Source organism: Thalassophryne amazonica, chromosome 5 (assembly GCF_902500255.1).
Source record: "Thalassophryne amazonica chromosome 5, fThaAma1.1, whole genome shotgun sequence".
Classification (NCBI taxonomy): Eukaryota; Metazoa; Chordata; class Actinopteri; order Batrachoidiformes; family Batrachoididae; genus Thalassophryne; species Thalassophryne amazonica.
The window spans coordinates 7,227,659-7,242,481 of NC_047107.1; the positions used below are offsets into that span (position 1 = coordinate 7,227,659).

At 42.1% G+C, this 14,823-nt stretch overlaps 1 protein-coding gene across 1 annotated transcript in view; it reads left to right on the top strand.

Moving 5' to 3' along the window:
* The window catches only part of ggt1a (gamma-glutamyltransferase 1a), a 180,891-nt gene that overhangs the window by 42,389 nt on the left and 123,679 nt on the right, over window positions 1–14,823 (top strand). Inside the window, exons 4-7 of the mRNA XM_034169695.1 lie at window positions 2,542–2,734; window positions 7,969–8,129; window positions 8,261–8,410; window positions 9,892–10,028. Coding sequence (XP_034025586.1) covers window positions 2,542–2,734; window positions 7,969–8,129; window positions 8,261–8,410; window positions 9,892–10,028 — 641 coding nt within the window. The remainder of the gene's footprint in view (window positions 1–2,541; window positions 2,735–7,968; window positions 8,130–8,260; window positions 8,411–9,891; window positions 10,029–14,823) is intronic.

Genomic DNA, 14,823 nt, shown 5'->3' on the forward strand with positions numbered 1-14,823 from the left:
TGCCCACAATAAAAGGCCACTCTGAAAGGTGCAGTTTTATCACACAGCACAATGCCACAGATGTCGCAAGATTTGAGGGAGCGTGCAATTGGCATGCTGACAGCAGGAATGTCAACCAGAGCTATTGCTCGTGTATTGAATGTTCATGTCTCTACCATAAGCCGTCTCCAAAGTCGTTTCAGAGAATTTGGCAGTACATCCAACCAGCCTCACAACCGCAGACCACGTGTAACCAGACCAGACCAGGACCTCCACATCCAGCATGTTCACCTCCAAGATCGTCTGTGACCAGCCACTCGGACAGCTGCTGGAACAATCGGTTTGCATAACCAAAGAATTTCTGCACAAACTGTCAGAAACCGTCTGCATGCTTGTCGTTCTCATCGGGGTCTTGACCTGACTCCAGTTCGTCGTTGTAACCAACTTGAGTGGGCAAATGCTCACATTCGCTGGCGTTTGGCACGTTGGAGAGGTGTTCTCTTCACGGATGATGCAAAGGAGATGTGTTGCACTGCATGAGGCAAATGGTGGTCACACCAGATACTGACTGGTATCCCCCCCCCAATAAAACAAAACTGCACCTTTCAGAGTGGCCTTTTATTGTGGGCAGTCTAAGGCACACCTGTGCACTAATCATGGTGTCTAATCAGCATCTTGGTATGGCACACCTGTGAGGTGGGATGGATTATCTTAGCAAAGGAGAAGTGCTCACTATCACAGATTTAGACTGGTTTGTGAACAATATTTGAGGGAAATGGTGATATTGTGTATGTGGAAAAAGTTTTAGATCTTTGAGTTCATCTCATACAAAATGGGAGCAAAACCAAAAGTGTTGCGTTTATATTTTTGTTGAGTATACATGCTTCCCTTAGGCAGTATTATTAGACGGTATTGCTTAAATTTTCATTGTTACGCAGATGATACCCAGCTTTATCTATCCATGAAGCCAGAGGATACACACCAATTAGCTAAACTGCAGGATTGTCTTACAGACATAAAGACATGGATGACCTCTAATTTCCTGCTTTTAAACTCAGATAAAACTGAAGTTATTGTACTTGGCCCCACAAATCTTAGAAGCATGGTGTCTAACCAGATCGTTACTCTGGATGGCATTTCCCTGATCTCTAGTAATACTGTGAGAAATCTTGGAGTCATTTTTGATCAGGATATGTCATTCAAAGCGCATATTAAACAAATATGTAGGACTGCCTTTTTGCATTTACGCAATATCTCTAAAATCAGAAAGGTCTTGTCTCAGAGTGATGCTGAAAAACTAATTCATGCATTTATTTCCTCTAGGCTGGACTATTGTAATTCATTATTATCAGGTTGTCCTAAAAGTTCCCTAAAAAGCCTTCAGTTGGTTCAGAATGCTGCAGCTAGAGTACTGACGGGGACTAGCAGGAGAGAGCATATCTCACCCGTGTTGGCCTCTCTTCACTGGCTTCCTGTTAATTCTAGAATAGAATTTAATTTTCTTCTTCTTACTTATAAGGTTTTGAATAATCAGGTCCCATCTTATCTTAGGGACCTCGTAGTACCATATTACCCCATTAGAGCGCTTCGCTCTCAGACTGCGGGCTTACTTGTAGTTCCTAGGGTTTGTAAGAGTAGAATGGGAGGCAGAGCCTTCAGCTTTCAGGCTCCTCTCCTGTGGAACCAGCTCCCAATTCAGATCAGGGAGACAGATACCCTCTCTACTTTTAAGATTAGGCTTAAAACTTTGCTTTTCGCTAAGGCTTATAGTTAGGGCTGGATCGGGTGACCCTGGACCATCCCTTGGTTATGCTGCTTTAGACGTAGATTGTGGGGGGGTTCCCATGATGCACTGTTTCTTTCTCTTTTTGCTCCGTATGCATCACTCTGCATTTAATCATTAGTGATCGATCTCTGCCCCCCTTCACAGCATGTCTTTTTCCTGGTTTTTTCCCTCAGCCCCAACCAGTCTCAGCAGAAGACTGCCCCTCCCTGAGCCTGGTTCTGCTGGAGGTTTCTTCCTGTTAAAAGGGAGTTTTTCCTTCCCACTGTGGCCAAGTGCTTGCTCATAGGGGGTCGTTTTGACCGTTGGGGTTTTTCATAATTATTGTATGGCCTTGCCTTACAATATGGAGCGCCTTGGGGCAACTGTTTGTTGTGATTTGGCGCTATATAAGAAAAAAGTTGATTGATTGATTGAAATGAGACTTTTATGTTGATTGTCAGTTGAAGAATTAATAATTAAACTGGTATTGCTAAATAATGAAGTAATAATGGTGGTGCAAGCAATTAATGTGCCTTGACTCTCAAACAGAGTGCCCCGGTTTCAAGACCATCTGTGCAGCGTGCACCCCTTTGTGAACTTTTTGTTTCTGCAAAACTGTTTGCTGAAAACAAATATCAAGGTAAAATATATCATAGTTTTTATAAATTTCTTATTTGATGAGTTTCAAATTGTTTCAGATTTTTTAGGAAATTGTGACTAAAATTAACAAATGTAGCTGTTCAGGCATCCAGAAAGAGCTTTCAAAATATAGTGACACTGCTTTTTCTGCATCACAGGTGGACTATCAATAGCCATTCCAGGGGAGATCCGTGGCTATGAGATGGCACACAAAAGACATGGCAGGCTGCCGTGGAAGGAACTGTTTGAGCCGAGTATCGCCTTGGCTCGTGATGGCTTTCCTATAGGAAAAGCTTTGGCTTATGCCATCTTTAAGAGCAAAGAGTCCATTCAAAGAGACACCAACCTGTGGTAAGGATGAGGCATTAAAGAATTAAGCACTCAGGGTGCAGCCATTATTGATACTCACGGTTTAATATCTAAGTTCTGCTCATTTCCGTGACTTGAACATGTAGGAAGCTGGTGAGCTGAACTTAAATTCTGCTCCATATTTAAACTGACAGAATTATTTTCAGTTTTTAGGTCAATGTTTAAGAATGTGGGCATTTTCTCTAAATCTAAATTGTTTAGGTAGGGTTTGTAAAGTTTAGTTTTTTTTTCATGTTAAAACTTTTCAAGCTTAAAAGTTGACACAGGGCTGATAAGCAACTGTGAATACTGAACCTTTTTAAGGAAGGCTTATAATTAAGTGAAAGGCAGCTCAAGCTAAACTACAGTTTCATTGGTACAACCCCAGTTCCAATGAAGTTGGGACATTGCGCAAAATGTAAATAAAAACAGAATACAATGATTTGCAAATCATCTTCAACCTATATTCAAGTGAATACACCACAAAGACAAGATATTTAATGTTCAAACTGATAAACTTTATTGTTTTTGTGCAAATATTTGGTCATTTTGAAATGGATGCCTGCAACACCTTTCAAAAAAGCTGGGACAGTGGTATGTTTACCACTGTGTTACATCACCTTTCCTTCTAACAACACTCAATAAGCGTTTGGGAACTGAGGACACTAATTGTTGAAGCTTTGTAAGTGGAATTCTTTCCCATTCTTGCTTGATGTACGACTTCAGTTGTTCAACAGTCCGGGATCTCCATTGTAGTATTTTGCGCTTCATAATGCGCCACACATTTTCAGTGGGCGACAGGTCTTTACTGCAGGCGGCCAGTCTAGTACCCACACTCTTTTACTACGAAGCCACACTGTTGTGACACATGCAGAATGTGGCTTGGCATTGTGTTGCTGAAATATTTTCAATTTAATTTCAATTTATTTTCATTTATATAGCGCCAAATCACAACAGAGTTGCCTCAAGGCGCCTCACACAAGTAAGGTCCCCAGAGCAACAGTGGTAACAGTGGAAAAGTGAAATAAGCAGGGACGTCCCTGAAACACTTTTCTTGGATGGCAGCATGTGTTGCTCCAAAACCTGGATGTACCTTTCAGCAATGATGGTGCCATCACAGATGCTGGCTTTTGAACTTTGCGCTGGTAACAATCTGGATGGTCTTTTTCCTCTTTTGTCCAGAGGACATGATGTCCATGATTTCCAAAAACAATTTGAAATGTGGACTCATCAGACCACAGCACACTTTTCCACTTTGCGTCTGTCCATTTCAAATGAGCTCGGGCCCAGAGAAGGCAGCGGCGTTTCTGGATGTTGTTGATATATGGCTTTTGCTTTGCATGGTAGAGTTTTAACTTGTACTTGTAGATGTAGTAACGAACTGTGTTAACTGACAATGATTTTCTGAAGTGTTCCTGAGCCCACATGGTAAGATCCTTTACACAATGATGTTGGTTTAATGCAGTGCCGCCTGAGGGATTGAAGGTCACGAGCATTCAATTTTGGTTTTCAGCCTTGCCGCTTACGTGTAGAAAGTTCTCCAGATTCTCTGAATCTTCTGATTATGTTATGGACTGATGATGAAATCCCTAAATTCCTTGCAATTGAACATTGAGAAACATTGTTCTTAAACTGTTGTACTATTTTTTCACACAGTTGTTCACAAAGTGATGATCCTCGCCCCATCTTTGCTTGTGAATGGCTGAGACTTTTGGGGATGCTCCTTTTATACCCAATCATGACATTCACCTTTTTCCAATTAGGTGTTCTTTGAGCATTCATCAACTTTCCCGGTCTAAAATTTTGAAATATTTTTTTCAAATGATCCAGTGCTATTCACTCATTAACTCAAAGTGAGCTCAAAACAGCTCCACCTGTACCGCCACAAGAGGGCAATCTTCCACCAATAGCGCGTCTCCTTTACAGACGTTATTACAATCTGCTCAAGATGGATGAGTTGAACAGCAGCAGCCGTCCACCCACACCCTTTTAAAAATCAGCTTTCACTTTTTGGCAATATCACGATCAATTTGAGTTCAAACATGTGCAGCACAAGAACATAAAAGATGAGTCCAATTTGTGCAGTTTGTTTGGAGAAAAAAAGAGACAATTTTCAGATAATTGAAAGAGATATAGTTTGAGAGACTGATTTATTTTATAATTTAATTCATAATTTTCTGTGCAAGAAACGGAAAATTGATTTTGTGGTTGTGTCTGATTTTATAGTTTTACATCATTTTCAGTTCATTTTGAAGACAAAATCATTCAGATCACGATACTTTATGTAATTCAGTGAATTATGTTATAATTGCAAAATAGCCATGTAATTTGTACTCAGTAACTGATTTCAGTTCAAAGTGATCTGATTTAACATATGTGAATGTGTTGTTGCTAAACTGAATATAAAAGTATAAACCGTGTAATTACATTTCTTTTAGAAATGAATAGCCTTTATTTTGTGTTGAGAATATTTTGTGAAAAGTCAGTTCATGACAAATGTATTACATTCATGCTGTCTATCTTTAGGGTCCCTTCACACATAACACGAAGTTGTGCGAAAGAAGCAGAAACCAGCCAAAAAAGGGCAAATAAAACCGAATTGGCGAGTCGCGAAAAATTCCAGCAGCTGTCAAGAGGGATACACGCCCGGACAGGCGTGAACAATCCCGTGGCAACGGTTTTGTAAATGCTCATGTGCGCATGCATGAACACAGTGCGCGTGGGAGGTGTGATACCACATCACGCTCATACAGCAGCAGCAATCACATGGTGGACATACTGTATGTACATGAATCAACGAAAATGTGAAAGGACAAAATAATGAGAGAGAAGATTATAAGAACAATGAATGTACTGTTTAAATGTAACAAAATCATCTTACTCATAAGGATTCTGTTCTCACTGTAAAAAAAAAAAACATACACACACACACACACACAAAATGCAATTTTTAATATTTAATTCCTGTTATAAAGAGTGGATAATACAAGAATTATCATCCTCCTGGACGTAGACAAGGAAGTAATGAACTGACATGAATGACTTTTTCTTCCTTTATGTTTTACATCAATGAGCTAATGCACTTATATCATGAACACATCAACCGGCTCCACATGTCCCTCTGTCCAGCGCATACTAAAGCACTGGTGACCATGTTGCAAAGAGGACATGTTGTTTTATTAATTTTTTTTAAAGCCCACCAATGCACGTGTCTCACGGTGGTTTTCTCGTTAGATGATATTCTGCATGGCAAGATATGTGTTCATCAGCTGTGCGTAGCGATGATGCAGCGGTCAGGTGCAGCTTTGACTGCATGCCCATCGCCGTGCGCTCTGAGGGGTCATTAGGGTGAACCAGTTTGTTTATATTTTTCCCCATCCCATCATCGTTTGCAGACACGTGTGCAGCACCGTTCCTGGCACATGGGTGATTGGAGCACATGTGACCATATGTGCTCCCCAGCTTTACATTGCACTGATGTTGCGGCTGTGATGTGGAGCAGCACAAGCTGCAGGAATGCAGCACTGGCCGTGGGCAGTGGTCAGCTGCTAACCCATGATGTGATTACATGTCAACCACGGCCCCCTGTCAAATGCAAGTGGAGTGTAGTGGATGTGTGCACATGTGATCATTTCAATCAATACGGACATCACATGATCGACACGCGACACGCCCACCTTCCAACTGCAGCAAGCGCTCACATAGATGGGCTCACAACTCCAGACTGTGGGGCAATTGAGCTGGCTTACTGATTTTTCTGTGAGGCAGTCAGTCAGGCTGTCACATACCAGACGGACAGTGCAGACACTGCAATCACGTGTCACGTTACATGCCTATCTGGTCGAATTGTGCACTGGCACGCAGCTGGGCTGGGTTCTTATTTTCATCTCTGTTGTGATGGTTTGGGTTTGCAATGTGCCATGGTGTTCCACAGCTGTCAGCTGTTCCATCATGGACATGACAGCCATCCAGCTGTGCTGTGCTGTGCTGACAGTGATACACTGCACTGTAGCCACCGTTCGCAACCTCAGCTGCACCTCAACTATAAGCTCCTGATGTGTGGGGGTGGATGACACACTCACATGGCATGTGTTTTGCAGGGGGGTGGACACACCGCACACTAGCATGCCATTTGTTTTTGGGGGGCACACGCATACTCGCATGCCATTTTTGTTGGGGGCCCACACACACAATCACATGCCATTTGTGTTGTGAGGGGAGGTGGCACACTCACATGCCATTTGTGTTGCTTGGTAATGGCACACTCGTGAGGCACTTAGGCTCTCTTGCTACCCTCTAGGGTATAGGTCAATCAAAACTAGGACAGACTCAGGGACAGCTTTCTCCCCAGAGCAATCACTGCACTGAACAATAACAAACCACTTTAATCTGCACTTTTCAAGTTTCTTGTGCAGTATCTGTAACCATGTGCAATATTTCCCATGCAATATGATTCCACAGTTGTAAATAATTCTCGTTTTACATTTTACTTTGGTCCACATTTTATTTAGTTGTACATATATTGAAATAATTTATTGTTAAAATTCATTATCTTTTATTTGGCTAACAATTACTCGCACCTCGGAAAAGCACCTTTTGGAGTTGCACTCAAATCTCGTTGCAATGCAAATTACGATGACAATAAAGGTGATTCTGATTCTGATTCTGAAATGTGGAGCCATTCGCACAGGAAGCTCGAAAGTGGTCACCTGCTCTCTACTCTCGTGCTGGCTGCGTGAATGGCCCCAACTTTTCTAAGTGCCCCACAAGTGTTGTCGGATGTTCATGGGTGGCACCTGGACCCTGGCCGACTCCGGACAAGAGTGAGTCGAATGGCCACTCGACCAGAACTCACCGTCATTTAGCCACTGGTGTGAAGGTTGCCTGGATTGCACCATTCAGCCAGGGCTAGAGACGATGAAAAGCCCCTCGGTCATGGCATGATATGTCCGACCTGTGTTCGAAAAGCTGTGTGAATGTTGCGAGCATGATCAAATGGCAGTGCAATCATCTTGCCGCTGTATGAATGGGTTTCTGGCACAAGCAGTACGCAAATGTAGAGTCCATGTGAGGTGCCCAAAAGGATGTGGTGACTGTTTTATGAGGTATTTGAGTGTGGCTCCAATTTTCCACATGTGCCATTGGAATCCTCCATGCGCCATTCCGTCTCAATTGTATGTGCGTTAAATTTCTATATAAGGAAACCCTTCTTCTTCTTCTTCTTCTTCTTTGCTCAGTGAAGTGTTCTGTGACTCTCGAAAAAACATCCTGAAGGAAAATGATGTTTTAAGATTTCCAAAACTAGCAGAGACATACCAAAGGATAGCAGAGGAGGGGCCTGATGTGTTTTATAATGGGACAATGGCAAAGAGCATCGTAGAAGACATCCAGGCAGCAGGTCAGTTTTTTTTTTCTCCGCCATTGCCTTTAGGTGTAGATAAAGAATAAACAGTGAAAGAGCTGAAGCTGGGGCTTCATGGAAATACTTTTCACAATAGATTTACTGTGACATGTATGTGCTTGCTCCAGGTGGGATTATCACCTTGGAGGACTTGATGGAGTATGAGCCTGTGCTGAATGAGAATCCTCTGAAGCTCAACATTGGGGAGTACACCATGCATGTCCCAGATGCCCCCTCCAGTGGCCCAGTGCTGGCACTCATACTCAACATAGTGGATGGTGAGCTAAGAGCCTGTGCAGGCATACAGAAGAACATCAGTCTTCCCCTCGTTTGGAAGCACAAAACAAAGATGACACTCGTCTGCTTGAAAATTTTAATTCACTGTAACTCCATCTGTTCAGGCAGAGAATTTGTAGTCCTACTTTTAGTACGTTACATCAGAGTCCGGCACGGGACTATATTTTTCTTCCTGCTCCTGCTGAAATTTGGACCATTCCCACCCGCAACATGCATGTTAAATCTCCTTTAACAGTGGAATATCCGGATAAAATGCTGAAACCGACTTCTTCTGAAACTTCTCTGTTCTCTCATGATGTCCTGGATCAATAGAGCCTGAAATGTGGAGGTTTTCAGCTTGAAGCAGGCTGATGACGGCGGCTGGGAGTGCTGCACGACGTCTCGCTCCGTGGGAAGTCCTTAAAGCGACAGTATCACCTCAAAATCTCTCATCAGCCGTTAAAATTTTCACAGAAAACCAGATTAATTTTTCGAACCGTGTCCACTTCGATGTGTCTCACAGGTTTAGAAAAAATTTTGTTCAAACAAAGCGCCAGTCTCTCAGCAACTTCTCAGACAAAGGAATTCCGACGAGGGGCTGGACGACTCCTCCCACAAGGAGTGCTCACAGGCGAATGACGTCACCGACAGGCGTGGAAAAACTCACGCATGCGCACGAGGGTTCAAGCATGTCTGACGTAAAAACATATGAATGAAATCCATATAGTTTTTGAAAAAAATAAAAAGGACCTATACTTTATTGACAGACCTCGTATACGTCCTACCAAAATATAAGTCACACATTTTTCTCTAGGTGGAACCTTATGTTTTAACATAAACTTGCTCCCAGGGAAACATTAACACATACATGAACTCAATGTGGCACATATGCACACTACAGCATGTGCTGGTAATTAACATATTAATATTGTTATTGTTGTTGTTAATATACCAGGGTTTTGGTATACAAGTCACACCAGAGTTTTAGTTCCAGGACCTCTCAAAACTAGGAAAAAATCAAAAATAAACTTGTACTCCAGAAATTATGGTACATCTTCTGTATACAGTATTTCATATGTTGTGCGTGTGCTATGTGTGCTTGTCTGCTCTAAGAAATAGCCTTGTTTTTGTCACCAAGGGAAACAGAACTGTAACTCTAGCAGGTGTGCTGGTAAGGACGAATCTATTATCTGCAATATATTTTGAGTAAAGGACGGTTGCAATCTCTGTTAAACATGTAGAACATGATGCTTCAGGGCAAGGACTAGTATTATTTATTTTAAATGAAACAGTAAATTTTGACATATATGTGTTGATGTGGAATGTGTCCCACAAATACATTTTTTAGATGTCTGTTGGAAGAATTCACTTTGTTATTGGACAGTTTCTGGTTTACTTAGTGGTCCTATTGTGGAGGACTCTCATGATGTGAGACTGTGATGAAGAAGCTGTGACTGGCTTTTTTCCTCTGGATATGTTTCAGGTTACAACTTCACAAACACAAGTGTGTCAACAGCACAGGAGAAGACTCTGACGTACCACCGCATTGTAGAGGCTTTTCGTTTTGCTTACGCCAAGAGGAGCAGACTGGGGGACCCGCGCTACCTCAACATCACAGATGTAAGAGCCTTTTTTGTTGTTGTTATTACCGCTGGCAGGACCAGTGGGTTTTCACTTGTTAAATGGCTCATTAAGCAAACCTTGCAAAAAAAAAAAAGTAATAATAATCCTGGACTGGAACAGATTTTTTTATTTTTCAGACTAAAAATGTCCCTTGAAGAGGAAAAAAATCACCTTTTTTTGGTATGTGGAACTCTCTTATTAACAGGGCATTTCTATGGGAACAGGTTTAACAACAGACAGGAACTCAGTGTAGCACATGTGCACACCACAGTGTGTGCTGTTACTTAAAATATGGACTTTTAAATAAATAAAAAAAGCAAGATGGACAAATAAACATGCTTTGGATGATAATTAGATGTTATTTGATGTAGTGTGGACAAAAGAAAACATCAGATAAAGAGAAGTGAACAGTGGATTCAGGAATAAAGCCCTCAACTTTTGGTTTGCACCAAATAGACTCATAAATTTCAAAAAATAAGTGAGATGGACAAATAAACATGCATTGGACAACACATTTGGACTGCTGACCACAACACTGGAAACACAACAATTAAAAGCCTGAATACATTTGATTTATTTATTTACAATCATGTTAAAAATAATGTGATTAAAAAACTGATTAAGGTCTCAGGATTGGACTGGACACTCCATAACATTAATCTTGTTGGTCCATGGGTTCACTAAGAACAATGGATGCATGAAAGAGAGCTCCCGATGGAGGCCCTCATATTTATCTTATTCTGTTATCTAAATTCAGCTCTCAGTGACAAACTGCTTTTCATGGCTGGTCATGAATGTTTTCTGATGGAGTGGCTAAACAGGGTGTGGTAGTTAGCAGTGCAGCGGATAATCTGAGGCCCACCAGCCAAATCGCAGACTAATTGAAATGCAACAATCTCTATAGAAAGGTATGGAAGAAATGGCTAGAGTTGGACAGCTTTTGACAGCCCTACAAATGGATGTGAGCTATGTGGAGCAGGCTAATGTGGAGCTACGTAGTGATATGGACAGGGTCCTGATGAGGCACAGCACCGGATTTCCGAGCTGGAAGACGATAATAAGAAGCTTTGCCAACCTGTAGGTAAAAGCACTAAAACATGTGAGGAAGTCCATCAGTGTCAGAGTTGAGCCTGGTGCTAGAGAACAACTCAAATTATTGCAGAGAATAACCACACGGAAACACTGAATTTCTTTCCTGATCAGGGAGAGCCAGCATGACCCCTCGTCACTGTCCGTCAGTCAGCTCTGAAGGGCCCGCCCACTCAGCTCCTGAATTTATTTGCACACAGACATATTACAAAACAATATACAAGGCACAGCTGCATTCCTTCAGTCAATTCATATTTGTATCACTAGTGTACAGGCTGTGTTATTCTCCGCTCAAGGCCGAAATATTAATCTGTGTTCAGCAAAAACATAGCTCTAGCAAAACAGTCTGCGCATTCATTCACCAACAAATGTTACTTTTCCCATGGGAGCAGTTGTAATGATTACTTCAACAGTTCAGTGTATATTTCTGCTTTGACAATGAATGATTATTTAGAAGAATAATGGTGCATGAACTCTTACACATGCATATATGGCAGTTCATCAAAGTAAAGGCATTAACAATCAAAGTAAAGACAAAGACATTAATATTTGATAATAATATTGACAATATATAGAAAACTCTATGAATCAGGCAATAGAAGATGCAGCTAGTCGAGATAGACACCGGAATTTACGCTTGATTGGGACTGGCGTCCTGTCCAGGGTGTCCCTATGACTGCTGGAATAGGCTCCAGCTCCCCGTGACCCTTATTTGGAGTAAGCAGCTGAAGATGTATTCTTTGTCAAATGTTGTCTTCAGCAAGTGTGGTTTATTCAACAGTGGCACTTTGTGGGGTCTTCTTGTCCACAGTTTGTCTTCACATAGTCGTCTTCTAATTGTTACAGTACTTTTGAGCTGGCTGTGCGAATGGCCCCACATTTTCTAAGTGTCCCACGAATGTGCCGTTACCAAGCAACGCAAATGTCATGCAAGTGCTCCTCCTCCAGTAACATATGTGGCATACGTGTGTCGCCCCCTCCTCCACAACACAAATGGCATGAGGAGTGCCCCCTCTGTCAGGAAAGATGACTTTAAGCTTGCTTTCAGCTTGTTTTCATCTTGGAATATAATACGTGCCATGGGATTAATATACATGCTGTTGGATTAAACTGCACAGTGTTTGGTACCTTACAGGATTAAGTGAGGTCATACCGGACTTTTCCATTGCAAATGGGGAGGCCCACGGAATGAACTCGGTGGTGAAGACGATGGAATATGTCTAAGAATGATTCTAACATGACAAGTATGATCAAATGAAGTATTAATGAGTTAAAATTAAGAGTTGATTAGAAAAAGTATGTTACAAATAAGTGAAATGAATGATTATATGAGTTGTTTTTCATAAAGAGTGCAGAGTCAGAGAAAAAGAGGAAGTGAAGAAGATCTCGCAAGCAGGGCAAGTAAAGCTGATGTTAAACAACTGATCAAATGATTAAAATGTTAGTAAAATATGAAATGAATAATAAGGAATGAAAATGTTTGTATATGATCATATGAATTGTTTTTATGTGAAAGAGAGTTGTAATGAAATGATTGAATATGATTGATGTGATTTTGAAGAAAAGATTTAAAAGAATGAATTCTCAGAAAAGCTGAAGTGTTAATAGAAAAGAGGAACTTGAGAAATAAGTTACTGGCAAGGGCTGCGGAGATTTCCAGTAAGCAGAAGGAGAAGGGAGGAGGTTTTGAGTCAACAGCGTCCCCATGGTAACCAAGATCATCTGAAGACAACAAGAGTCAAGCACATATATAAACTGTGAAACACCAGAAAACGGGGTTATTCTTCCAGGGAGAGGTGCTTTTGACACTACTCCCCTGCTACGAGGAGATCACAAGACTTGACCATCTTGTGAGCAGCAATTGGAATTGTGGAGTGAGAGGATTGGAGCCATAAAGATCATTTGAGAGAGTTTTCAACTCCCACTCAGGCCGTCCAGTCACGGAGTAGCAGAACAACGGAGAGTAACCACTGGCCTTAAATCTGAGTGGGGAATGTTCAACGATTTCTCTCTCAAGGAACATCACCGCATACCAGAATGGATTAGATCAACTTTTGGTTGATTGAAGACGGAATAAATTCTTATGTGGATTAACTTCCTGAAGGATTACAACATCACACAAGGATCGTGGTCAGCTAACGATTAACAGCTGATGAAGAGGAAATCAAGTTCATCGAGCTGGGGACCCTAACCTCAAAAACCTCCTTTCCTCACTCCTAGAAAAAATTGTTAAGAAGTCAGTCCAGTCCCAGTCAAAGTAAGATCAGTCAGAATTATTGAATTAAAAGCAAAAATCTCTGCCAATCATTATTCTAATTATACTTGAATTACTGTTGTGAAATTATTACCATATAATCTATGTTGATTATGTTATTGGCACTTGCAAAACCTGCAATAAATTTCCAAGCATGCAGTTAAAGTGTTAAGGCTCGGACATTGGATTATTGATGCTTCTTAAGGTGTAAAAGTTAAAGTTTATTGGGTGTACAACATCAAAAAGGCTCTAAAAGGTTAGTCTGGTTTTTTAATGAAAATAACACATCGTGGGGACTCGCTGTATGAGTCACTAAATTTAAAATCTAGCAACATTCCAAGAGCCCTGATCCATAAGAGGAGAGCTGCCGTTAACGGGCGTGGCTGGTTCGTATCCTGGTTTCAGAGAAGGCTATTCGACCGGGGTGCGAGATCAGCTTCAGCGGGGTGGACATCCGGATGGAGGCAGTGAGCAGCTAGATGAATCTCCTCGCCACCAGCTTGAACAGCCTTTGTGCAGCCCTGCCGGGTAATACCCGTGGAGACACGAAGGTCGGACCCCAGAGACGGAGAGCTGGTTTTTACACAAACACACTCATCGGAGGGTGAGCGTGTGCCGTGTATCTAAAAAGCGGGATCTGACACGTGGCGCCCAAACAGGGACCTGACGAAATGTAGTCGGGTCCGAGGAAGAATCCTGGCCAAAGGAGAGTCTTTGCCATTGGGTAGGTGGAAAGCCCCTGAGTGGATCACCAAAGGAGACAGTGTTGTGGAGAGTGTCGGCTGATGGCCTGTATAGGTCCAGTAATGGCTTGAAACATATCTGTCCTCCAGAGGTGTGAAAATTTGGAGGCGACCACCAGAAGGACGACGTAAAGACAACAGGAGTAAGTATCCCAGGGAGCTGGGATCAAGGACGAGAAGCAGACGTGTCACTGCTGGATCGTCACGAAACGACGAGGAAGGGAAGCAGGCGAGGGAGCCTGCTGGATCGGATCGTCAAGAGAGCAGGTATGAGAGTATACCGTGCAAAATGGTGATCTATAAGAGAGAATAGGATCATCAACCCGTGAGGTTCCTGAGGGGAGAAGCGGGAAAAGGAGCAGCTGATTTGGAGTTAACCTCTGGAATTAGCGCTGAATAGCCAAGTAAGTCTGTCACTTATCCCTGACTCGAAGCGCTAAGAGAGGCTTTAAGGGGCAGATGACTCGAGATGACAAGGACCATAGCTGAAGTCAAGGAGACGACAGTGGTGGAATCGACAATCTCAGCAATCGAGAGAATAAAGGGAGGACAATCATTATGAAACAGTAAGGTTAGTATTAAGAATAAGCAGTGAAAATATGGCTGAAGGAGAGCCAGGACCCGTAGCAAACCCTGAATCCGAACATGAAGGGACAAAAGAAGTGGATTTTCGGCCACACAGAGTGGTGTTGTATGGACGAGGATA